The sequence below is a fragment of the Bidens hawaiensis genome, unplaced genomic scaffold (genome assembly GCF_021521415.1).
Source record: "Bidens hawaiensis isolate Kalapana, Puna unplaced genomic scaffold, B.hawaiensis_p1.1 tig00006534_1, whole genome shotgun sequence".
In the NCBI taxonomy this organism is placed as follows: domain Eukaryota; kingdom Viridiplantae; phylum Streptophyta; class Magnoliopsida; order Asterales; family Asteraceae; genus Bidens; species Bidens hawaiensis.
Genome location: NW_027491439.1, coordinates 693946 through 721937, shown reverse-complemented (window position 1 = coordinate 721937; position 27992 = coordinate 693946). Strand labels below are relative to the sequence as shown.

Below are 27992 nucleotides of genomic sequence, written 5' to 3'. Positions count from 1 at the left end.
AAAATGAATGAAATGTGTTACTAAGACTAAAAGAGAGAGAGAGAGAGAGAGAGAGAGAGAGTTAGTTTTCGGAGAGTTGAAGGGGCATCATTACCCATGATTTAAGTGCATTTAGAGTGGTGAATAATGATGTTGACATGACATTATGAGATTGATAAATACTAAAGTAGTTTAGTGAAGCACTCCTCTACCCCTTAATAATGGGAAGAAATAACTCATACCAAGTTATTAACTCATACTTTGTTATGAAATTGTTTAGGGTTAAGCTAAATATTCCCCTATCTGAGTATTCACATCTAGTCCCTCGTAATTTGTGAGAAATATTTTTATAATGTAGATAGTAGTTTAGAGTATTATGAATAAAGAAGAGAGAAAATGTAATTATATTATCTATATTTTATAAAACAAACTTAAAACCTTTTTATTTATAGGTTGTGTGACATGTAAAAGAAAGAGACTAAAATAAAAGAAAAGAATATTTGAAAAATCTTGTAAAAAACATAGAGATACTCTTTCTCCATGATCAAAACAAATTTTGACCACGTAATGGAAAAACTAATTTATTCTTTCCATACTTAATATGTGATAGCTAAAGTATCATGAATACTTCGTTAATAGTTAGTAACAAATTTATTCTTTCCATACTTTATATGTGATAGCTAGACTATCATGAATACTTCGTTAATACTTACCAGGAATAAGTTTGGTATCATACTGATACCGACCAATACCGATCCCGAATGTTTTAATCTTAATTCTTAAAAACACGATATCGGTACAAAAATATTTGGTTCTATACTGGTATTGTAGAAAAAAGTTAAGTAAATACTAATCGAATCGAACCGTGCATATCCTGAAAAATCAATAGTTGATACGAATCAATACCGAAACAGGTACCGGTGATGTCCGGTACCATTTTCCATCCCTACACGTAAGGACAAAAATAACATGCTTCAAACAATTATTTTTAACATGAAACAAACTTTTGTATTTATATTTGTTTGAACTTCATATAATTACATATTTGTTGAGAAAAACTTAAATGAAATGAAAACTAAAAAGACTTATATAATATTTTTAAACAAATGTTAATGCGGGCATTGTCCAGAGTGAGCGCCCGGTTGGAATCAAATCGAATCCAATTCGAAATTGTAAAAAACCTATGGGCTAATTTCTCGTGCTCCTCAGTGGGTTCAAGACATAGATACCAAGTGGTCGATTTTGACAACTTTTACATAAACTCTAATCCTACGAAAAAAAATTCACATCTAAATGTTTATAAATAAACATGTAATGGCGTGTCGATTTTGAATAAAGTTTACATCAAAACGTAGATTAAACTATGATGAAAACTAATTATATAATTTAAAATAGCTTCAAAACTATTTGTGTACTGTAAAACTTAAAACAACTTAGAAAGTTAAAAACAAACATCTAAAATAAAATAATAATAATAATAATAAAAATAAAAGAGCTTTAGTAATTTGTTCGCAATGCCTCAATGACTTATACATGATCATGTTCAACTTCGTTTTAAACAATACTAACATCAAAACGTAAATAAAAATAAGTTTGTCGCAACAATATATTCGTATCTTAAAAAATTCATATTTTTGAAGACCTTAAGTGAAAAACATTAAGAAAGAAAGTTGCTTAAAAAACTAACGCTTAAATGACTTGTACATTAACGCTTAACAAACTTGTAAACTACAATTAATGCTTTAATGGCTTGTAAATCACTACTAACTAATAACCACCCTTATTCACTATTTTTTTAAAATAAAAATATATAACAATTAAAATCTCACAACATTACACACCGATATATATTGCCAGTGGTCTGTATATATCACAATTCTTCAACCCAAGGGTTATCAAGCTATTATTATTATTATTATTATTATTATTATTATTATTATTATATGAAGCGAATTGTTAAGGGAAGCTATGGTTATGGCTACAGCTACGGCTATGGCGGTCATCAGCAAGAAGACAGACTCACTCCATTGTCTGATGATCTGTTAATCAGCATACTGTCATATGTTGATACCAAACTAGCAGTTCAATCTTCTGTGCTGTCTAAACGGTGGGTTAATATATGGAGATTGCTGCCTGTTATTAACATCAACTGTGAATATGAACATGGTGAGCAATCACATAATTTTTTTGATAAACGTTGATCCTTTATATATCACATAATAATAATATTGATGCTTTCGTGCGAATGATTTTTTCATTCGTAAGGTTTTGACTCTGCGTGACCGATTAATTAAGATTGATCGGTTTAATATTGCTGTGAAAGATTACAAGACAATGAGTAGGGTGTTCCGCGATGCGGTTTCGCTCGGTGTGGGTGAATTGAGGATTGATACTTCAGAGCATGTTGGTAAATATTATCCGGTTTCGGGTGTTAATGTTAATGTTAATTCGAGTGATTTAGTTACGCGTTTGTCGTTGAAAGGGATGATGGAATTCGGTTATTTTCCGACGTTTGACGGGTTGGTTAGTTTACGCCTTGAACGGGTAAAAATCGTTGAGACCGAGCCGTTTTCGTGTTTTCCGAATTTGGGGGAATTGGTTTTGGTGAATTGTAAGATGAGGAGTGGTTTGGAGGGTCTTGAAGTGGTGGCTCCGGGGCTGTCGAGGTTGACGATTTCGTCGTGTTTTCCTACGCCGGTTGCATATAAGAGACTTGTGCTTTTGACTCCGAAACTGTCGGTGCTTGAGATTGAGGGGTTAACTCCGATGGTGTTCGAGCCGTTTGATGATCTGCCTGTTCTGCACACGGTGCATGTCTATACTTTGTATTCGGGTATTGAATTTGAACTGCAGAAGCATAATTTGATGGGTATTTTTGCGGGTCTGAAACGCGCTCAGTGTGTTCATTTATCCCCGTCAACTGTTGAGGTACTTGTTCAATGTCATAGTTTGTGTTTTCTCAAATTTTATAAGTTGTTGCGCATTAACAGATTAATTACTCGACCTGAGTTGTTTTATTCGGTATGTTTTAGTCGGTAAAAGTAAAACTACATTTGGGTAGGGGTGTTAACAATCCGGGTTTTTGGAGCCAAAGCGTTAGCAACGGTTTTTCATTGTAAACAAAAACCAAACCGTTGAAGCTTAAAATCAAACCATAGCGTTTTGTTTCACGGTTTGGACTTATTTGAGTCATTATAATTAAAAAAAAAAGCTTAAAATAAGATCAAAATAAAGAAGTGATACAGTTCTGATAATTAAAAAACTAAAAATACAGGCTATTTCTATTGTTTTGTTAAGCAAAACCCAATCATGAAACAGTCGAATTTAAATATGTGAGCTCGAAATCCTGGAGTCCGGTTCTGTTTTCTCTGGCCGGTTACGAGTATAAACCGTAAACCGAACTGCGCCAGATGGTTTTGAAAATGCATAAACTGGCCGCAAAACCAAAACAATGACCAATTTAAGCGGTTTCACAATTTAAAACTGAACTATAGGAACACCCGAAACCTGGGGTTGGTGATCGGGTATGGGATTACCTTTGAAATTTGTCACGGGTATGGGATTTGGTGGTATACTTGCATACCCGATAACATATACCCGACTTGATTTTATTTTTCTTTTTTTATTTATTTTAGTTTTAGTATATAAGGTACATAATATACCCGATTGTGTTCCTACCAACCCGATTTATTTCAAGTATGTAACACCCCGACCAAAGGCGGATTATACATCGGGGCGCCACATATTGTTTCATTACTCGTGACACTATTGGGTGTCAATATTTAATAAATACATTCATTCGCGCACGCGCAAAGTAAACACAAGATAGCATAAATCAACATAAATCATTATATTATAAATCATAATAATAAAACAGCAATAACTTGTCTTGATACATTTTAATCTAGGTCCAAAATAAAGAACTTCCTACGTGTCCTCGAACTCCAAAACAGCTACTGCAAACCTGAACATGTGTTAAAGTAAACGTCAAACACTTGCGTGTTGGTGAGAAATCAAGTTTAATACAATACATAGGTAACAATAAATCTGCGCGCAACACGTGTATGTCTGGTGTTTAACAAGGGTGCAATCAGATTGTGATCAAGCCTAAATAGATCATAGCTCATAGTTCATAGTTCAATCCGTGCTCCCAATTGAGCACAAAAACGAGAAAACATCTGTGCAAGTGTAAACAAAGAAAACCGTAAACGATAGGTCTCCCGTGTTCATCTAATGGATCCATGAAAACTTCGGAATAGGCCGAACAAAGCGGTTAATGATACACACATACAAATAAACAGCCAAGTAAACGTCCTCAACACATGGGATACTGCGCGACTAAAGTTCATAAACAAGTTTAAGACTCTAAGTTTGTACGAACACATGAACATCCCAAAACATTAAAAATAAAAAGGGATTAGGTACGAGATTACTCACTTGATAAACGATGCGGTGTAAGATAAAGCAAGAACCAACTTTAAACAAGCACAAGTTAACCTAAAAATAAGATTATTGTTTTAATGATTTGTTTTAAGTCTTGATTATAAGTTAGCATAATTAATAAGTAAATTATTATATATAATATATATTACCGGAAAAGCAGGGTAGAACAGGGAGGAAGACGGAGGCAAAGAGAGAGGAGACGGCAGAGAGAGCAAGGAGCAAGAGAGAACAGGAGAGATTAAGTGTTTGTGTGTGTAGTGTTAGGAAAAATAATACTATTATTTATAGAGAAACCCTAAGGAACACAATCCCTAGAAAAGGGGAAAAAGATCTCAAAAAGCAAAAGATTCCAAAAGCAAAAGATATCAAAAGATATGGCAGCAGGGAAAAAGAGAAAAAGGCTGACAGGGAACAGTAAAAAGGCATGGGCGGGTCAGATAAAGGTACCGGTCAAGCAAGGAAAAAGCAGATCTCAAAAGATAATGTCAGTCACTTTTTCTGCCAACCAATGGGGTTGGTGCGCATGCTGCGCCGAAAGTAACTTTTCAGACATAAAGCAGATTAGGTCAACAGCTCAAAAGATAAGACATCACAAAAGCAAACGGCTAGATTCAACAGAAGAAAACTCAAAGGGTTTAGCGCGAGAAGGCTTGAGCGCACGCGCGAGGGCGAAGGCTGACAGAACAAACCTTAGCGCGCCGCGGGAAGAGCTACCGTTCTTAGCGCGTCGCGGGAAGAACTACCGTTCTTAGCGCGTCGCGGGAAGAACTACCGTTCTTAGCGCGCTGCGAGAAGAACTACAAATCCTTAGCGCGTCGCGGGAAGAACTACCGTTCTTCGCGCGCTGCGAGAAGAACTACAAATCCTTAGCGCGTCGCGGGAAGAACTACCGTTCTTCGCGCGCTGCGAGAAGAATTACAATTCTTAGCGCGCTGCGAGAAGAGTTCGTCTCGCGTATCGCTGGAACAGATGGTCTTCACGCAGGCTTCCTTGTAAGGAGTCTGGCGCGTGGAGCTGCGCAGACAACCTTAGGCGGGAAGGAACAAAGGACAAGCAAAGAGTTAGAAGAAAAAGAGGGAAACAAGGCTTAAGGGCGGGACAGCGACAAGAGGGAACAGAAGGCGGAAAGAGAGAAGAGGGATGGGACGGCGGAAAGAAAGAGAGGAAGAGGCGGGAAAGTAAAATATACATTATTATTAAAAGTAAAATATAAGTATAAATAAATATTAAATCATAAAAGAAAGAGATCGGGTCAGAGAAACGGGTACCTGGGTCGGGTCGGATCGGGGCAGATGCTACAGTCTCCCATACTTTAAGAAATTTCGTCCCGAAATTTATCTCGAAGTAGGTTGCGCAGAGAACAGGTGCGGGTACTTGATCTTCATTTGATCTTCCCTTTCCCATGTAAACTCGGCTCCGCGCTTGGACTCCCAGCGAACTTTCACGATAGGGATACGACTGCGCTTGGTTTGCTTAACCTCGCGATCCATAATCTCAACAGGTTTCTCAACGAAATGCATAGATTCATCAACTTGAACTTCATCAAGTGGAATGTGAAGGTTCTCGTCAGCTAAACACTTCTTGAGATTGGATACATGGAACGTTGGATGCACATTACTGAGCGCGGGCGGCAGGTCAAGTCTGTAGGCAACTTTTCCCACACGCGCGAGAATCTTGAATGGACCAACATAACGAGGAGCAAGCTTACCTTTCTTCCCAAAGCGGACAACACCCTTCCAGGGCGACACTTTGAGGAGAACAAGATCACCAACTTGAAATTCGAGAGGCTTCCGCCTACGATCTGCGTAACTCTTCTGTCGGCTTCTGGCAGTCAGCAGATGATCACGGATCTTGGCGATTTTATCGGTTGTCTCTTGAACAAGTTCGGGTCCTGTGATTTGAGCTTCACCCACTTCGCTCCAACAAATCGGGGAGCGGCACTTACGACCGTAAAGTGCTTCAAATGGGGCCATACCAATACTGGAATGATAGCTGTTATTATAAGAGAACTCAATCAAAGGCAGGTGTGAATCCCAATTACCTCCAAAATCAAGAACACAAGATCGGAGCATATCCTCAAGATTTTGAATAGTTCGCTCAGACTGACCGTCAGTCTGAGGATGATATGCCGTACTCATGTCCAAGCGAGTTCCTAGCGCAGATTGGAGAGATTTCCAAAAGCGAGATATAAAACGGCCATCGCGATCGGATATGATGCTCAAAGGAGTACCATGGCGGCAGACAATTTCCTTGACATAAAGCTGCGCGAGTTGCTCAACACGGTAGTTTTCACGAATGGGCAGAAAGTGAGCAGACTTAGTCAAACGATCCACTATTACCCAAATGCTATCATGTTTGCTTGCTGTCAAAGGTAACTTGGTAATAAAGTCCATCGCTACACATTCCCATTTCCACGTAGGAATTTCTGGTTGTTCGAGCAAACCAGATGGGCGTTGGTGTTCAGCTTTTACCTTAGAACAAGTCAGGCATTTAGCTACGAACACAGCAATATCCTTTTTCATACCGGGCCACCAATAAGTAATGCGCAAATCCTTGTACATCTTATCAGCGCCGGGATGAATAGAATACCGAGATTTATGCGCTTCACTCAGGATATCAGCGCGAAGATTCTCATCACAGGGAATCCAGATGCGATTGAGATAACAAAGAATTCCACTCAGATTGGGCACAAAATGCGCTTCCGCGCCACACGCTAACTCGGCGCGAAGGTTACCATTACTGATGGATGCGCGCTGCGCGTCACGAATACGCGATTCAAGGTTGCTTTGGATCGGCGCGAAGTGAAGCTGCGTGCGCGGCAAGATACAGTTAAGCTGGCAGGGTTTTCGGCTGAGCGCATCGGCTACCACATTAGCCTTACCAGGATGATACCGGATCTCACAATCGTAATCGCTGATGAGTTCGTTCCATCGGCGTTGCCTCATGTTAAGTTCCTTCTGATCAAAGATATGCTGAAGGCTTTTATGGTCAGTGTAAAGGATACACTTAGTACCATAAAGGTAGTGTCTTCAGATCTTCAAGGCAAATACAACTGCACCAAGTTCGAGGTCGTGAGTTGTATAATTCTTTTCATGAACCTTGAGTTGCCTCGATGCGTAAGCGATAACCTTGCCTCGTTGCATAAGAACACAACCGAGACCTTGGTTGGAGGCATCGCAGTACACGACAAAATCATCATTACCCTCAGGTAGCGCAAGGACAGGAGCTTCACACAACAAACGCTTGAGCGTCAGAAAGGCTTCTTCTTGCTTCGAGCCCCAAATATACGGTTTACCTTTGTGCGTTAGAGCGGTTAAAGGCAAAGCGATCTTCGAGAAGTTCGAAATGAAACGCCGGTAATAATCAGCTAAGCCCAGAAAGGAACGGATCTCAGAAGGAGTGGTCGGCGTAATCCAGTTCTTGATTGCTTCAATTTTGGATGGGTCGACATGAATACCCATCTTGTTCACAACATGGCCAAGAAACTGTACTTCATCAAACCAGAATTCACACTTGGAAAGCTTAGCATAGAGTTGCTCAGCTCTAAGCTTCTGCAACACCAACCGAAGATGTTGCTCATGCTCGGCCTTGGTCTTAGAATAAATCAGAACGTCATCGATAAACACAATCACGAATTTATCCAAGAAAGGCCTACACACCCGATTCATTAGATCCATGAAAACGGCGGGTGCGTTGGTTAGACCGAAGGACATGACCAAGAATTCAAAATGGCCATAACGAGTTCGAAAAGCAGTTTTCGGAACATCTTCATCGCGGATGCGCAACTGGTGATAGCCAGAGCGGAGATCGATCTTCGAGAAACAAGAGGCACCTTGGAGTTGATCAAAGAGGTCGTCAATACGCGGTAAGGGATACCGGTTTTTAATGGTGAGTTTGTTCAACTCGCGGTAATCAATACACATGCGAAACGATCCATCTTTCTTTTTAACGAACAACACCGGAGCACCCCAGGGCGAAGAGCTAGGGCGAATGAATCCTTTAGCGGTCAACTCTTGAAGTTGGCTTGCCAATTCTTGCATCTCAGCGGGCGCAAGACGGTAAGGAGATTTAGCTACGGGGGAAGCACCAGGGACAAGATCAATACGAAACTCGACTTCACGAGCGGGAGGGATACCAGGAAGATCATCAGGAAAAACTTCAGGGAAATCACGCACAACAGGGATATCGCGAAGCTTCTTTTCTTCAGCAGGTTTAACCACATGGGCTAGAAATGCAATACACTTCTTCCGCATGAGTCTTTGGGCTTCGGCGCAAGACATAAGTTTAAGACCGCGGGAGGGTTTTTCGCCGTAGATATGAAGATCACCATTTTCTCGAGGTATGCGAATCATCTTCTTGGCGCAAATAACTTCGGCGCGATTATGCGTAAGCCAGTCCATACCAATGATGACATCAAAGCTTCCAAGAGGCATGGGGATGAGGTCGATCAGAAAATCGTTTTCGTTAAGGTTAAGCGTGCAATCTTTAATTACTGAGTTAATTAAAACAGTTTCGCCATTAGCCAATTCAACTGAAAAATCTTCTTTTAAGTTATCGCGCGGTCGCGCAAGCTTCTGCTCGAAGGCGCGAGAGATAAAACTTCGATCGGCGCCAGTATCAAAAAGTATAGAAGCATAAAATCCGTTAAGCAAAAATGTACCATTAACTACGTCATTATTCGCTTGCGCTTGGTGCGCGGTTATATTAAAAGCTCGTCCGCGTGCCACTTGGTTCGAAATCTGGTTCACCGGATTCGCTTGCGTAATCTGAACTTGTAGCCTTGGGCACGCGTTCCGGAAATGACTGGGATCACCGCAGTTATAGCACGACCTGGGTCGTGGGTTTTGGTGGGTTGGTTGAGGGTTCTGCGGGTAGACTGGTGGTGTTGGCGCAATTGGATTGGCGGGAAGGATTCTACAGAACTCAACAGAGTGACCAACGCGGCCACATCGGTTACATTGACGACACGGGGTTTGGGTTGGGTGGTGAAGTCTACAGGTTGGGCAAAAGGGTTGATTTCCTGTATAAGGTTTCTTAGGTGGCAGGGCAGGGAGTGCTGGATTGGTTAAGGCATAGTTGTGGACTATAGGAGGTGTTGGGTAGGCTGACAGTGGGTTAGGCGCATAAACTGGAGGTTGGTAGATGGGTTGCTGGACTATGGGCGGGTTGGTAAGCGCATAGGCCTTGCGCCTGCGCTTGAGGTTGTTACGGTTTGAGGGTTCTGGTTTGGTTTCTGTTGGTTCAGGGGCAGTCTTGGTGAGTTTGGTCTTTTCTGTTCCCCGCAGGAACAGGGTTCCTGCTCTGACATGGTTGTCGCTGAGCACAGCGGCCAACTCGATGGCGTCAGAGAGGGTTACTGGGTTTCTGGCCCATACAGAATCTTGAATTTCCATGGGGAGACCCCCAAGGAATTTCTCGATGGCTCGGCGGGAAGGGGTAACAAGGTGAGGGACAAGCAGGCTTAGTTCATGGAAACGCGTCGCGTACTCGCGCGCTTCACCGCTATATTGCTTAAGATTCCAAAATTCTTCCTCCAGGCGCTTAACTTCGTTGGGAGGGCAGAATTCTCGCGTCAGAATTTCCTTGAATTCCTCCCATGTCATGCTAGAAGCAGCTTCTGCGCCACGCGCATGAGCTACTCCATTCCACCATGTAAGTGCTCTAGATTCCAGGACACTGGAAGCATATAGGGTTCGTCTGTCTGAGGGGCATTGGGTATGGAGGAAAGTGTTTTCTATTTTCTCAAGCCACTGGAGCATCACGGTGGCTCCTTCAAGACCTGTGAACTTTGGAGGGTTACCCGCGTTAAAGGATTTAATGTTGTAACCAGAGGTGTTGGTATTGTTTTGGCTCAAAGCTTGGGCTATTGCGGCGGCCATTTCCTGGGAACGTTGCTGCGAACGTCTGCGCGAGGCTTCTTTCTTTTTGAGATGGCGAGCTGATAGCGGAGGCATTCTATAAAAGTTTTAATTTTAGTTAATATCTTGGTTTTAGCGCAAAGTATAGCCTCGAAAAGCTTGGTTTCACGGAGTCAGTTACTGTCAAAAGTTAAAGTAAAATAAATGACCCTAAATGCAGACTTAATAAAGATAACAAATTCGAATCAGAAATCGACAATTCATGTATCACCATGACTTTCCGAATTCCCAATTTAAAATATACGAGCAAACGAGTATTGGAGATTGACGATTCATGTATCACCATGACTTTTCAATCTTCAATATAAAACATACAAGAAAATGAGTATTGGAGGTTGACAATTCATGTATCACCATGACTTTTCAAGTCTCCAACCTCAGAACATAATCGTAAATGGAAATTGAAAATCAACTATTCATGTATCACCATGACTTTTCGGATTTTCAAATCCAACAAACGAATATGTAAGTAAAATCAATAAAAATCGAAATATCGCGGAATAAAACATAAAGTCATATACTGCGCAAGCGCGAGCATATTTATAAACAACGAGTAATTAACAATAAGCGCGCAAACATGAGATTTCTCTCATGCGCGAGAAGGGACTCTTAGGTATTCTAGGCCGTTACGTCTAACCACATATCCTAAAGTCAACGAGCTCTGATACCAATCTGTAACACCCCGACCAAAGGCGGATTATACATCGGGGCGCCACATATTGTTTCATTACTCGTGACACTATTGGGTGTCAATATTTAATAAATACATTCATTCGCGCACGCGCAAAGTAAACACAAGATAGCATAAATCAACATAAATCATTATATTATAAATCATAATAATAAAACAGCAATAACTTGTCTTGATACATTTTAATCTAGGTCCAAAATAAAGAACTTCCTACGTGTCCTCGAACTCCAAAACAGCTACTGCAAACCTGAACATGTGTTAAAGTAAACGTCAAACACTTGCGTGTTGGTGAGAAATCAAGTTTAATACAATACATAGGTAACAATAAATCTGCGCGCAACACGTGTATGTCTGGTGTTTAACAAGGGTGCAATCAGATTGTGATCAAGCCTAAATAGATCATAGCTCATAGTTCATAGTTCAATCCGTGCTCCCAATTGAGCACAAAAACGAGAAAACATATGTGCAAGTGTAAACAAAGAAAACCGTAAACGATAGGTCTCCCGTGTTCATCTAATGGATCCATGAAAACTTCGGAATAGGCCGAACAAAGCGGTTAATGATACACACATACAAATAAACAGCCAAGTAAACGTCCTCAACACATGGGATACTGCGCGACTAAAGTTCATAAACAAGTTTAAGACTCTAAGTTTGTACGAACACATGAACATCCCAAAATATTAAAAATAAAAAGGGATTAGGTACGAGATTACTCACTTGATAAACGATGCGGTGTAAGATAAAGCAAGAACCAACTTTAAACAAGCACAAGTTAACCTAAAAATAAGATTATTGTTTTAATGATTTGTTTTAAGTCTTGATTATAAGTTAGCATAATTAATAAGTAAATTATTATATATAATATATATTACCGGAAAAGCAGGGTAGAACAGGGAGGAAGACGGAGGCAAAGAGAGAGGAGACGGCAGAGAGAGCAAGGAGCAAGAGAGAACAGGAGAGATTAAGTGTTTGTGTGTGTAGTGTTAGGAAAAATAATACTATTATTTATAGAGAAACCCTAAGGAACACAATCCCTAGAAAAGGGGAAAAAGATCTCAAAAAGCAAAAGATTCCAAAAGCAAAAGATATCAAAAGATATGGCAGCAGGGAAAAAGAGAAAAAGGCTGACAGGGAACAGTAAAAAGGCATGGGCGGGTCAGATAAAGGTACCGGTCAAGCAAGGAAAAAGCAGATCTCAAAAGATAATGTCAGTCACTTTTTCTGCCAACCAATGGGGTTGGTGCGCATGCTGCGCCGAAAGTAACTTTTCAGACATAAAGCAGATTAGATCAACAGCTCAAAAGATAAGACATCACAAAAGCAAACGGCTAGATTCAACAGAAGAAAACTCAAAGGGTTTAGCGCGAGAAGGCTTGAGCGCACGCGCGAGGGCGAAGGCTGACAGAACAAACCTTAGCGCGCCGCGGGAAGAGCTACCGTTCTTAGCGCGTCGCGGGAAGAACTACCGTTCTTAGCGCGTCGCGGGAAGAACTACCGTTCTTAGCGCGCTGCGAGAAGAACTACAAATCCTTAGCGCGTCGTGGGAAGAACTACCGTTCTTCGCGCGCTGCGAGAAGAACTACAAATCCTTAGCGCGTCGCGGGAAGAACTACCGTTCTTCGCGCGCTGCGAGAAGAATTACAATTCTTAGCGCGCTGCGAGAAGAGTTCGTCTCGCGTATCGCTGGAACAGATGGTCTTCACGCAGGCTTCCTTGTAAGGAGTCTGGCGCGTGGAGCTGCGCAGACAACCTTAGGCGGGAAGGAACAAAGGACAAGCAAAGAGTTAGAAGAAAAAGAGGGAAACAAGGCTTAAGGGCGGGACAGCGACAAGAGGGAACAGAAGGCGGAAAGAGAGAAGAGGGATGGGACGGCGGAAAGAAAGAGAGGAAGAGGCGGGAAAGTAAAATATACATTATTATTAAAAGTAAAATATAAGTATAAATAAATATTAAATCATAAAAGAAAGAGATCGGGTCAGAGAAACGGGTACCTGGGTCGGGTCGGATCGGGGCAGATGCTACAAAGTACATACAAAATCTATACTATATATAATGAGTGAAAGATTGACAAATTAAGACGGTGGTTTTTAAGGGATTTACAATCATTTAAGCACATTGTACAACTACAAAGAGGGACAATGTGGTAATTACACACTTAAATATCACGCGTTTATCAATGATAGTTACAATCTTAATCCTTCAACTTTATTGATGCTTTTGTAAATTTAGAGAATAATTATAAATTTAACCTTTATCTTTTGTATATTTACTTTTTTTAATTTCACTTTTAACCCAACTTCCCACACGATTTTCAAACGATCATAACTTTTTCGTACGATAATATTTTTTTAAAAAAATTGCACTATAAAAATGAGCGTTTAATTCTCTTTAATTTGAGTATGATATTGCCATAGTTTGTTTAAGTTATAAAAATGACAATTTTTGTGGTCCAATTTTGATGGTTTTGAGTTAAACCATGAGTCAAATCATTAGTAATGGTATTTTGTTGTCGAAAACTGAAACCGGAACATTGAAAATTGAAACCAACCAAACCGAATCATTATCAACGATTCGGTCCCGATTTGGTTTGTACATTGATAGTAGTTTGAGTTTAAAATAAGAATGATTAATCCAAATATACCAACAAACGTACGGTTTCATGTTTAAATAAAACAATAAACGCCCATAAATCTATTACATGATTACTAAGGTCTGTGTTTCCCGCTGCATCGCGCGGGCACCCGTCTAGTATAATATAATATACCCTATTTATTTTAGGATATACAATTTACTATAAGCTCTATTTATTTGAAGTATAATCGGTATATAATATACCCAAAATCTGCGGAGTATGCCCGATGCCCATTGGGTTTTGAGCGGGGTTATGGGATAAGCTTTTTAATCGGGTATGGGGTTGGGATTACCTAGACCCAATCTAAACCCGACCCATTGTCATCCCTAAACATCGTGTGACAATGGTGCGTAAAGGTGAGTGAATATTTAGGTGGCCTTCAATTGGCGGCAGTGGGGCTGTTCACGAGTCGAGCCAGGGTGGGTTCGAGCTCGAGCTCGAAGTTAATCTAAGCAGCTCAGCTAGTGTCACACCCCGACCAAAGGCGGCGGAACATGCCGAGGTGTAACGATTGCCCATAAGCGCATGACACTATTTAAAGCGACAATATTTAACAAACTCATTTCATTTCACAACATCGAAAATGTCACATAACCAAATATTCATAAGTCAAATATAACAAAATATAGCAAATCAAATATTGTTCATTTTTGCTAATATCCTAACGGTATTTGTGTCATTTTCTTCACCAAACTCCATAATCAACCTAGATGAAAACATGTAACATTTTATAAAATAAAGTTGTCAACACAAAGGTTGGTGAGCAATTCATAAGTTTGAACAATAGATATATAGTATGAAAAGCCACAAAACTAGTATACAAAACCATAAATAATAGCTGTAAACTTGGATAAATTGACAATCGCTAATAGAATTACGTTAGCGCCACCTAGCTACAAGGGATTGCCAAGTAGTCTAGGATTTAATAGAATATCGTTAATTGCATTACGTTAACGACACCTTGCTACAAGGGGATGCCAAGGAGTCTAAGATTTATAGATTCCACCAACCGAAAGCGATAAACACATAGGCATATAAGCATAGAACACCAAATCGAGCAATTATTCAAGTAAAGTATACAACAACGTTTGTGGTTTAAGACTTAAGTATAAAGCATTTGATTTGAATAAGTATGAAATGTCACCCCAAAACAAAAGATAGAAAACGGGGTATGAAGTTACTCACGTTCAAGTATAAAACTTGATCGGTAAAAGATGAATAACCGGATGGATGAAGTTTAACGAGCAAGGCCTAAATAACAATATTATCTTGGATTTAGAATGGTTGTCTTGAAGATCTTTAAATAAAATAATTGTTGCAAAAAGTAAACAATTAAAGTTCAAGGTTTAAAATGTAACTATTTAAGAATTTATAATAACAATCCTTTAAAAATGTAAGTTTGCTCGAAACCGGGTTAAAGTATCTAACCTTAATATTTACTTAACCAATGTTAAGTAATAAGGTGGGAAAAATGCTAAAATGCAAGTTCCTTTGGGACAAAGATACTAAAACGAGTTTTTAACGAGTGTTCGGGTTGTCGATTCGAGTCTTGACAAATGGTCAAACCCAAAGTCAACTTTCCAACATATTAATTATTATGAGATAACTCATTAAAATATACTAACACTTAACCAAGTATGTAGATCTGTTGTTTAGAACTAACAACGAACATTAAGCGAGTGTTCGGTTTTGTCGGTCCAAACTATGTGATAAGATCAAGTTGGATCCAACAATTCCAAGTACTTAAGAAATTAATTAAAATCAGTTTGTAAACTATTTTTAAAGAAATATACAAGTCTTGATAGCTAAAAACACACTTGTGTGTCTTAAGCGAGTAAAAGTCGGTATAGTTCGGTTTGGTTCGGTCTCCATCTCACAAATAGTTCATAGATGGTTTCTACATGCCCAAATATCATAGAACTTGTATATTGGTTTATAAATGAAGAAAACTTAAATTTTACAACTAAAAAGTTAACTACAAGTCTTTTAAGCAAAAGTTTCGGTTTAGTTCGGTTTCCATCTCCCAACGAGTTCATAGATGGATTCCATATGCTTAATATCAAAGAACTTGTAAAAATGATTTTTGAAACTCAAATCTAGCAATAAACATGTTTAAACAACTATTTTTAACAAAACTAGTAAACAAAAGTTCGGTTTCCGGTTTGGACTAGTTTCGGTTAAACCGAGGTTAGTCTTATACAAACCCACACCATGGAACTTGTAAATAAGATGAACAAACTAAAAAGGGTTAGAAGTTAGTCATAAGTGATATGTATAATAAGTTAGGTGTGTGTAAATATATATCAAGAACACGAAGTCCTCCATGAAGCCTTGCCTTATGACATTCAAAACTTAACCAACCGGAGTCGGTGAAGTAACAAATAAAAGAAACAAGGGGTGTGTATTATATATATGTTGTACCACCATATTCAAGTGTTAGTAATATTAGATGAACAAGTTAAAATGAAAGACTATAGTTAGTTGACCTTAAGAAATCAAAGTAACAAAATGTTGAAGATGAATACTTGGATTTGAGAGAGATTTTGGAGAAGATGAACAACCAAAATGGTGTATGGAGCCTTGCTTTTATAATGGTAAGAGTATAGCTCATACAAATAGGGTAAAGATGCATGTGATGGTTGAAATAGTCAAACAAGTTTTTGGTAAATGGCAATAATAGTCCCCAAAGTTTGGTTTAAGTCATTTTAAGGAGTTTTAAGGACAAAAAAGAATGTTTTCAAGACCCAACAAGTGTAAAACAATATTGTAACATAAAATCCCCATTTTGATTATATCATAAGCTTTGGTTTACAAAATGGGTCGGTTTACATGATAAACGAATACAAAAACGAATACAAACGAGACCCGAAATTGACGAATGTCACAGCTAGGCTCGATCTTGATTTTGATGTTAAACGAGCCTAAGATCGAGCCAACGAGCAGAGCCATGACCCGAGCCAAGCTTGGGACGAGATTGGCTCGGCTACAAATTTGAGCCAACTCAGCTCAGTTTGTTTCAAATAAAGTTTTTAGCTACTTTTATTCGAGCTTTTATTGAGTGAGCCACGAGCACGAGCTTCGAGCCACAAGCTTTTTGAACTGCCCATAAGTTATGTGGTTGATTTAATCAGATCATTCTAATTTTTAATTTAATCCCTGTTGAATATAGTTATTTAATACATCCCTATTTTCTTATGTTCCTTTTATCCTTGTAATTTGGCTCAAAGTTTCTCACAAAATGTGTAAGTATGCTTGCTGAAGAACAATGCCCATTTGAAGATCTGAAGGTTCTGAACCTCATTCCACCACCCAACATGCCTGCACCCCAACTCAATTCCTTTGTGGTGGCCTATTTGCTCAAGGAATATCCCAAAGCCATTGTGAAGTCATTTCCTAGGTTCGTTGGTATGGCCTGTAGGCCGACCGACCCATGATTTGAAGGACTCTCAAATGTTTTCTGCTGATAGATAACTTATAGGAGTATAAGACTCGTTTAAAGACGTTTTTGTTGGTATTACTTTCTTTTATCATATATTTTCTTCTGACTTCCATCATATATGTTTGATTTTTCTAGTAAATATGTTATAGACTGTAATTTTATTGGTAGGTTTTAGAAAGTTACAATTTTAACGGTAGGCTGTAAAAAATGTTAATTTTTCCAATAATTTGCTGCAATTGCTTTTACATGTACTCGTGTGAAGAATAAAATTATAGTAAATTTATATCTAGAATAATTAGAGTACTACACATCATGTATTCAAAATTACTTTTTTTGCAATCTTCTTCATGTCATAATTTATCATAAAACAATCATTAAATCAAGAATGAACCGTGCTCAAAAAACCATCCATTGCTCTATAAGAAGAACCCTTGTCATCTTTAACACTGGCCCTAATCAATTCCCCGAATTTGCCTGCTTTTTTTCTCATATCTTCGCCTATTCCACCTTCGGTTTCATCCAACACCACATTGATCACCTTACTCACCTCCTCTTTCGTGATCTTACTATGCACCCCCCTCGCTAACACCACACAAACACCCACCAACATCTTCGCATTATACCCTTGCTCTGCCGCTATCGGCCATCCAATAATAGGAACACCTTGGCTCAAACTCTCCATCACTGAGTTCCACCCACAATGACTCAAGAAAGCACCAGTTGACCGGTGACACAGTATCTCTAGCTGAGGTGCCCAATTATGAATCACCAATCCTTGTTTTCGAATTCTATCCTTGAAACCAGTAGGTAACCATTCGGGTCGAAAATCACCTTTCACGTCGAACCCAACCGGTGGCCTAATCACCCAAATAAAAGGCTTTTTGCTCTCTTCCAACCCTTTCGCCAATTCCATCATTTGACTTTCACTTATTGTGTTCTGAGACCCAAATGAAATATAAAGCACCGAGCCCGTAGACTGCGAGTCTAGCCATTCGATGCATTCTTCCGGTTGGATACCGGGTTGTTTTCCGGATCTTTGACCAATAATACGCGAACCCGTATCCGAACCCAAACCCGAATCCTTCTTCAACATTTTAGATGGGATAAGCGGCCCAATACACCACACGGGAAGTTTCACATAATTTCGCAAAACCTCCAACCCTAACGGCTCTATCTCCTCAACCGTGTTACACAACCAACCGTTAGAACAAAGAGACAACGATATTTGTACTTGAAAGAATCTCGACCACTCGTCCGTACCGTCAGCAGCTCGAAGAAACTGATGAAGTTGCGTGATCGAAAACCGACAAGATTCCGGAAACGACGGTACCGAAAACTCATCGTGGGTCCCACCATTAACTAAATCCCTATGAGGAAGATTCATCCAAATGGAACAATAAGCGGCGGTACCATACGCGCCGCCAGTGCTAAATGTGTAATTCTGAATCCCGTAACATTTCGCCACCTCATTAGCCCACCCCATAAACACATCCGATATTATAAATGTGTCTTTAACCTAATGGTATCACGGAGTTATAAATATCGTTAATTAATAATAATAAATTCAAATTCCATGGGTGAAAAAAGTAGTAGTGGTTAGGGCTGAGCAAGTAACGGTTCGGTACCGCTAGAACCGAGGAGCCGAACTGGAACCGCTAGATTCGAATCGTTTAAGTTCTTAACGGTCCGGTTCCGGTTCTCATAATTTGGTTTAAACGGTTCCCGGTTAGAACCGCGGGTCCAGATAAAGAACCGCTAGAGAACCGGGTTAGATTTAAAATTAAAAAAATTAGTTTATATTTATAAAGCTAAAAGAACCTGAAAACTAAACGAAGAGGAAGAGCCTGAAAATTTTGACGAGTTTACAAAAGGTAAATATTATTATTAGTTAAATCTATTTGTTTCTTTTTTAATTGCTAACACTTGGTTTAATTTAGATGTTTATGAGAAGATTGAGATGATAAATATCGAATGAAGTTTGAAGTTGTTTATTTAGATTTTGTTCGTTTTATGGGTTGAACTTTAAAACCTTTTTATTTTTGTTAGTTTATGATTTAAACTTTTAGTCTTGATATATCGGAACTCTTATTTTTATGTTTTAAATGGTTTGATTTTTTTGTTTTAACTGACAAACGGTTCCGACAAGAACCGTTTACACGAGAACCGTCAAACCCGGAACGGAACCGAACCGTTAAGATTTTAATCAGTTCGGTTCCGGTTCTTAAATTTAGCTACTAACGGTTCCGGGTCAGTTCGGTTCGGTCCGGTTCTGAACCGTTGCACAACCCTAGTAGTGGTACTACTACTAATAATAATAATAATATCAATATCGTTCAAAATAATAATTATTTTTTGTCTCCATTTCACATTTTCTTTTATTAATAAATAAGCAAGGTATTGATTACATCGAAACAGTGATTATGTTGAAACAAAAGACAAAGGGACAACGAGCTGCACCGCTACCCATTTTGAATTGCAAAACTCAATCTTTTAAAAACTACATTAGCGGCTGATCTTAGAGTCATAACATTACTATGCAAAAAGTAAAAATAAAAACGTACCGACGGGTTTCCTTTGAAAACGAAGTCGTCTAGGAACCGACGAAACGGGGTTTCGAGGGCGGCCGAGGCATGAAACAATTTAATAATTTGTGTAAAGGGTAAGTTATCGGTGTTTTCGGAGTTGGGAGGCAGGCCATGGTCAGAGCTATTGAAGTAGAGTGGTTGAAAGTGGATTTGAGGGTGGTTGTTAACAGTTGAACTAAGGTAGTTAATGTTTAAGGGGCTGTTAGCTATGGTTATAGTGAAGTTGGGATTGTGTTTAAGGATCTTGTAGGCTAATTCTAGGAAGGGTATTAGGTGACCTTGACCCATGAATGGGAGCATGATTATGTGTTTAGTTATTGGAGATTGTTGTTCCATAGTGATTGGTGGACTAAGGTTTTTTTTGTTGTTGGTTGGTTATAGTGTTTGAAGTGGAGTTTATGGAGGATGTGATGGAATATTTTGAAAGATGTAGTAACGGTGGAGAAAGATGCACCATACATTCAAAACAAACACATTATTGATGTTGTGATGACCCACCACCCACTTGTATAACTGTTTGTTTCTATATGTGCACAAGCCCAATATTAAACGACTCTCTTACACGACACAAAAATCACTAACAATTAATTTAGTTCACATTGAATAACAACATAAGTTATTAATACTTTTTCTTTATAATCCATTCAAGTACTAGGCTACGAATCAATTATTGATTTTTTTTAATAGAAAATGTTAAAACGTTAGAACTACTTGTACGCATTTCGAAACTACATCAAATTTACTTATTGCTTAAGATTGAAGCTAAAAGTATACTCGTCTCATCCATCATATTTTCCTCAACTTTAAATTCTAAAAAAATTTACTAAAAACTAACTTCATCCAATCCACCACTTGTTTATCTCAACCCTACATTATAAAAAGTTGTTATACCAACTTTTTATATATAAAGAGTTACTATTCAACATTCTTTAAATTATTGTGAGTGTATAAAACAAGAAATATAATAAAATAATTGTTTGTGAGTAAGTTAAAAAAATGGTGGATGAGTTGTGAGAGATTTTTTAAAATGAATATTAAATTTGAAAACTATGAATTTTAGTTAAATTATATGATAAAAATGATGAATGAAATGTGAATGCTTTAAGAACTAACGTCTAAGAGCATTCTCATCACCTCCATCGTCTTTAAATTTAAAATTACACTAAAAAATATTAGATTTTCTTTTCGATTAAATAATTTTTTTTTATATAGTTATCATTAATTTTTCTCTTTTTTCACTCACAACCACTTTAAACTAATATTAAAAAATTTATAGGGAACAAACAATAGATTTTCAAATATACTGAAAAATCACTGTATTTTTTCTCTCATTTACTCACAACAATCGAAACCACTCTATAAATTTTAGAAACTCCAATCACGAAATTTGATGGTTTAATTTGAATGCTCTAAGTATGTTATGCGGTTCCACCTATACCATGTGGGCGATCCCACAATGGAAGTCGATCATTTAAAAGATATGAAGAATGGTTTGTTGAACGAAAAATACAAATTCTTTCTTGTCCTTGCTAACTCTAATTTGCATGTATCCCCTTTCTTGTGGTTTGACGGTTGTAATTGAGCTGGTTGACTAGCATGTTAAAATGAGTAGTTTTAACAAAGTTTTTGTTTAGGCCACAGTCAACATGTTTTGAATAAAAATACATGCCTCATTTTCTATATTTCAAAGTAAAAACTTTCAAATACTAACGAAAGGATTTTTGAAGGTCTTGGATAATTGATTATACTATTCAAATATTTTGAAGGACTATTTTTACGGAAATTGGACGGGAACCCAACAAAGTTGATTGAAAAATAACAAAAGGATACGAACACGAACAAGGGTCTGTTCGTGTTTATTTATTAAAAAAATGAACATTTGCGTTTGATACGTACCCATGTTTCCCTCAAAAAACATGCAACTCACCCACGTCTCATGCATGTTTTATTGTTTTCTAATTTATTGTATTAAGTTAGTTTACAACTTTTAGGTAATGGGTCATGTTAGTGGATTAGCGAGTCTAGCTAGTTTCATTGTGTGTACCTATAAAAAGGCCTTTCATATATGAACGAAGGAGAAGAAAATATATTGAAGTAAAATGTATTGTTCTTTCTCTTATTTCTTTGGAGTCTAACCCGCTCAAAAAGTCTATCTATTGGGAGATTAATCATCTCGAATCGGCTCTTATCAACGTTTGTTTATTTAAGAATCTAAATGAGCATAACTGAACAAAGATAAACGAACACAAACAAACATAAATGAAAACACTTAAATGAACACAAATTAAAAAATACAGAACCTTTAATTAGATTACTTATCCATATAATATTTAATTATTTTCTATTAATACACAAATGGACATAAGTAAAGAGACATAAACGAACGGAACATGTGTTCGTTTAATTAAACGGACACAAACTTTTTGTTCATGTTCGTTTGTTTATTAAATAAACGAACTTCTCATCGAACAGTTAATGAACAGTTTACCGAACGTTCGGTTCATTTACAAAGTCGGGCCAGTTGTTACAAACTTTAATGTGAAAAGTCAGCATTAAGCTTGGCGTTTGTTAATCTGATTGGTTCCGGATAAACTCGGATCCGGGTCGGGTTCAGCCTAATACTCGACCCGGTTTTAATTGTATGCGATCAATCATCAAAGCCCTATTCATATTCATTCATCAGTAACGCTGTATGTTGCCCCCTCATGTTATCATTTCATTTCATGGTGTTTAACGAGTGAGTGCTCTGTGTTTACTAATTTGTGTTACTAATAATAATAATAATAATAATATAGAATTTAAACGCATCAGGCGATATTGACGCATCGTTGTTCTGTTCTGTTCAACATATGGACCGGTGTTATGCATAGTTTGATTATTATTTAGCGTCAATTTTTCACTACACTTTATAACCTCCAAGTTGAACTTAAATTAGGGGCTGCAATTCTATCATCATGTCTCGTGTTGTTTGTTGCTTATCTTACTATTTCCCTTAAGACGTTACTGCATAGTGTTTATGGGTTTTGAATAAAGAGAATTCTGCAATTTGTCTCCCTGGTATATGGACCAATTCTACAGGTTTGACACTGAAAATGATTTTGCGAACTTTGGACCATCGTGATATTTGAGCGGGTCAATCTGATTCCTTGCCGTCAGTTGACCGTGAGTTGACTTACCAAAAAACGGTGAAATTACCTTTTTACCCCTGAGTCTATAATTAAACCTAAAACTAAATATCCAAATTTCGTTTAGTGGGTGGGGTTCGAACCCCGGACCCCAGGTTTAACAACAAACAACACAAACCAGTTGGACTGAGCTACCATTTAATAAAACTACACAATATCTAATATATATTAAGTACCACAATGTGCTGTATATGTATGTTGTATATATGTTCTGTATGTATGCCGTATAGTATATATATATATATATTGTGTATATATAGTCCGTAGATATACATATGCTGTATATATATGCTGCATATATTATACTGTATATAATATTTTTAAACGACGAAACGGGTCGTTTTTTAACAAACTTTTTGTTCAAAAACGACGAAATGGGTCGTTTATTAACAAACTTTTCACTAAAAAACGACGAAACGGCTCGTTTTTTAACAAACTTGTTGTTCAAAAATGACGAAACGAGCCGTTTTTTAACAAACTTTTTGTTCAAAAACGACGAAACGGGTCGTTTTTTAACAAACTTGTTGTTCAAAAACGACGAAACAGGTCGTTTTTTAACAAACTTTTCACTAAAAAACGACGAAACGGGTTGTTTTTTAACAAACTTTTCACTAAAAACGACGAAACGAGTCGTTTTTTAACAAACTTTTCACTAAAGAACGACGAAACGGGTCGTTTTTTATTGTAACTTTAGCTAAAAAACGACGAACCGACTCGTTTTTTAGTTATCCCCAAACCCGAGCCCGAACACACAATGAACACAACCATTCTTTTATATATATTACACAATACATAAACACATAAACACAATACATAAACACATATATCAAAACACCCGAATTATAATCTTCGGGATTTTACGCGCCGAAGTCGAACCCGAACACCCTGAACACTACGGTAGGAGAAGCGGGTCGACATTCCACGTTCTACGGAACGCCAACCGGACTACACTGGCGTTAACCACAACGCGGACGGAAATTTGACGAATCCGAAACCGGATTCGGAGACCTATTGCTAGTGGGACTCCGATTAAACATGTGAACCGAATAATGAACACGAAAACCATGGCGGCGTCGGATGTGGATAGGGATGGCGGCGTGGATCGGTGTTGATGATGAAGATGTAGATTGCGATGGTGATGGCGACGGTGATGGTGATGGAGATGGCGGTGATGGTGTTGGTGATGGGTGAGGGTGTCGAGTATATATAATGGGTGATGAAATTGTGGGGAAATTGTGGAAATTGAGTTGGGTAAGAAACGAAGGAAGGAAAGAGGGAGGAAGGAGGGTGGAGAAGGGGGAAGAGTATGGAGGAAGGAGGAAGGAGGAAGAAGATAATACCCGGTGGTCGGATTGTCATTTTTCCCGGCAAGCTGGTTTTTTCAAGCTTTTAAAAATAAAACTAACAGAGGGGCACATATGTGACTGGCCAAAATTACATTTGTAAAAAGTCTAAAATACCTTGCAAATAAATGGACTTAAATGAAAATATTTAACGGAAGGAGTCAGATTGACCCGCCCAAATATCACAATGGTCCAAAGTTCGCAAAATCATTTTCAGTGTCAAACCTGTAGAATTGGTCCATATACCAGGGAGACAAATTGCAGAATTCTCTTGAATAAAATAAATAAATGGATTTTTTGTTTTTCTGAAATGGTTCGGTTTTGGCTTGCTCGCTTTATTTTAGCGGTTTGACTTAAAAACCGGACCATGAACAAGGTTCGCATTCTCTTATCTTATTACAACAACCTTATTCTTAGTTCTGCAGTGTACATGTGCTTAATTGAATTTAATCCTTATATTATGACTAAATGAAGCTAAACAGATTTAATCTTGCTTTTCTCACACCCGAGCTGAAAGCTTTTATGCCAAGGTCAATCAATATTTTTGTGCACTGTTGTTTAAGTCTCATCTCGATTCTTTATGAATTAGAAAGAAACTAGCATTGTTAGAATTTGACAATTAATCACATCTTTTTAATATTATAACGTTGCAATTCCTTCCTTATTCAGTTGTTTTGTTGTTCTACTAGTCCTTGGTTGATTTATTTCACTACTGCATATGTATTTTCAGTCAACTCTGTTTTGCTATATGATAAAATGTTGTTAAGCTTATTCCTAGTAAATTTATCCCATGTACTCATTGTTACATGCAATCAAATTGTAGCTTGACATGATCCTGATGGTTTATTAAACAGAAACTACATAATCAATGGAAGTGGAACAAAGACATAAAGATCCTCAAGTTAGGAAAATGGATTTTGGGAATGGTAAAATTGGGGTGAATGTAGATGTTGATAGACTAAGCAACTTGCCAGGCGATCTTATCCATAAAATACTTGCTCGCATGGATACTAAACATGCAGTCAGGACAAGTACTTTGTCATCTAGATGGAGGTATATCTGGACTTCAATGCCGGATCTCAATTTCTCAGATAAGCATTTCAATACGCACGACAAGTTCTTCGAATTTGTTAAAGGTGTACTGTCCGCCCGAAATAATCAAATACAAGTGTCTTCTGTCACGCTCTCTGTACTTGGAAGGGTTGTTAACAAGACGCTTTTTAAAAGTATTTCAGACATCATTTTGAACTATGCCGCATCCTACAATGTCCAACAACTTACTCTTAAAGAAATCACAATGGCCCCATCTGTTTGGGACTTGCTAGCGTTAACAACGTTGAATCTTAAGGAAGTCAAGTTGTATGATGACAAGTCGGCCGGTCTTTTCTCTAACTTTGCTAACTTGAAGAATCTCACCTTAAGGTACTGCATACTGAAAAGAAGACATGGTAGTAAATTCAGTATATGTCATCCTCAATTATCTAATCTTACACTTGAAGGCGGTTTCAATCGATTTACTGTGGTTACACCTCAACTCAAGAATCTAATCATAAGAAATTGGGAAGGAATACATGTGCGTTCCGCACCTGACCTCGCCTACTTGCGGTGTGAAGGTCATTATTATCCTTTGCAGCTTCCTGCTGACCTTCATTTGGAGAAGGTGGATATACGTACTTTCTGACCATCTTACCATCTGATGATAAAGCCAACGCGCATAAAATTGTTTCCCTGCTTCAACAGCTTCATAGCGTCAAATTTCTTACACTTAACATGGAAATTATTGGGGTATGCTGTATTGGTCCTTAAGGTTATCATTCACAAAGATTTTCCGGAAAATATACTTATTAGATTGCATTACTAATTTTATGTGTCTTTGCAGATTCTTTGTTCATCCGTGGAACTAATCTCACATCTACCTTCTCCGTTTGCCAACTTAAAGATTTTAAAGATTCATCCAAAGAGTTATTCAATTTATTCTACTCAAAAAGAGCAAACACAACCAAAAGTAACTATGTGTACTGAAGTTAAAAACTATTTGTTAGACGGTTCTCCAGGCGCCACTTTCACAATGGTTTCACATGAGGTATGTACGCACACCACCAACTATATAGTTATCTTTCATATAATCTACTTATTACCCAATGTTCTTATTCAAGTATAGCTTCTGCACAAAAATACTAAATATGTATTTATACTAGGAGAGCATTTCTTAATTATTATAGATTATATGCATGAAAACACATAAGCTTAAGGTCCAAGCATTTCTTTATTTTTTATTTTTGTTATTATGGAAGCGCTGCAGGATGTTAGAGCTATGAAGAAGCCTAAGCTCGCCCAAAACCTTATTTCAACGTTGCGGCCATCTTTTTAGAAGATTGCAACTTGTTAATCTGAATTCTACTCACAAGTGATCATGACGGTTAGGCCGATTCTTGGCACCATATTATGTTTGTTTCCTACCAAAAAGATCTAGACTGTTAACTCTTGGTGGTGACCTATTGTTCTTCTTTTTGGGACTGCTATTTGTAATTTTTGTTGGTTTCTTGTAATCAATCAAAAGGTGTTCGTTCATGTCTTTAATTTTTGAGTTTATACAGTTTCTTTTTCAGTGAGATTATGTTCAAGCAATTAATGAAGGTGTCATCTAGAGATGCACATAAAGACTGGTTTGGAACCGGTTAATCGGAAACCAAACCGGACCTGTTTCAGTCGAACCGGTTCCCAAAACGAACCGGACTGCCGGTTTGTATTCAGTTCTTACATTTCACAATCAAACTGGTTTCAAAACCATTTTTTCCCCTACAGCTAATTTTTTTTTGCATGAAACCGGTTTATAAACCGAAGCGAACCTGTTTGGGCAGTTTGAACAAGTTCTACTCTTAAACCAGTTTCTAAACCGAACCGGTTTGAGTCAAATTGGTTTTGACCAAACATTGACCAAACTGTTTCGGTTTGGGAAAATCCAGTTGTGTTCACCTCTACTCCTCTAGTGTCATCAAAACCTTTTTTGTTTTTAAATCATTGAAGAAACACGGATCTACTCCCCTTGACGGGTCCTAGATCTAATGAGTCTACAGGGTAAGATACAGATAACAACCTAGTACGATACAAGTCCAATGACCGGAACCTGCAAAACTGACACTGTGAGCTCGTTACGGGAAGGACAAGAGGGGAGGTCTTCCCGTAACCACCCTCCGGCGTGAGAATAAGTGTGAAACCCCGGAAAAATTAGCCTTAAAACCGCGACTTATGTAACAGTGCTTATCCGAATAAAATATTGTAATAAATAAAATAATAATATTTTATTCCAAAGTCTTCAAAATATGTGTGTTAAAACTGTTTATGTTCAAAAAGTTTAAATTTGTCGCGTAGCGGACACTGCGCATAACGAACACTGGCGATACCCCGGGAAGTTGAAAAGTCCAAAATAGTCGGGATCAGCCCGGAAAATTTTATTATTAGTAAAAATAGTGGACATAAGTGACGAACCTGATTTTAGGATTTTTCGTTGTGCAAAAGTCAATAAGTTTGTGGCTGAGAGCCGGTAGCGGACACCATATGGAGCCAAAACCCAACACCACCAAAAATTATGTTCTTAGGCTTATTGCGTCAGGAATCCAAAATCGGATAAAGTCTGACAAAATTTATTAGAAATGGAGTTCGTTTAGATAGTTAAAGTTCGACAAACGTTAAACTAAAAGCTTAAGACTTTGTTTAAAAAGCCACATCATCACAAAATTTCCTCCATATTTTCCCCACCTAAATCGTATACCA

The 27992-nt window shown here is 38.0% G+C and overlaps 3 protein-coding genes across 3 annotated transcripts; 2 read left to right on the top strand and 1 right to left on the bottom strand.

Moving 5' to 3' along the window:
• Positions 1-1715: 1715 nt before the first annotated feature.
• LOC143632846 (FBD-associated F-box protein At5g60610-like) lies at positions 1716-17220 on the top strand. The gene is made up of 3 exons (XM_077101271.1): positions 1716-2157; positions 2222-2907; positions 16894-17220. Exons 1-3 carry the CDS (start codon positions 1923-1925, stop codon positions 17098-17100), a joined length of 1128 nt encoding a protein of 375 aa, XP_076957386.1. The 5' UTR covers positions 1716-1922; the 3' UTR covers positions 17101-17220.
• Positions 17221-17412: 192 nt separating this feature from the next.
• On the bottom strand, positions 17413-20116 carry LOC143632845 (UDP-glycosyltransferase 92A1-like). The gene is made up of 2 exons (XM_077101270.1): positions 19667-20116; positions 17413-18621 (listed from the first exon to the last, which is right to left on the bottom strand). The coding sequence occupies exons 1-2, from the start codon at positions 20024-20026 to the stop codon at positions 17485-17487; spliced, it is 1497 nt and encodes a 498-aa protein (XP_076957385.1). The 5' UTR covers positions 20027-20116; the 3' UTR covers positions 17413-17484.
• A 4970-nt stretch (positions 20117-25086) lies between these two features.
• LOC143632800 (F-box/FBD/LRR-repeat protein At5g56420-like) lies at positions 25087-26240 on the top strand. Its single transcript, XM_077101223.1, has 2 exons — positions 25087-25888; positions 26098-26240. Exons 1-2 carry the CDS (start codon positions 25087-25089, stop codon positions 26238-26240), a joined length of 945 nt encoding a protein of 314 aa, XP_076957338.1.
• Positions 26241-27992: the final 1752 nt, after the last annotated feature.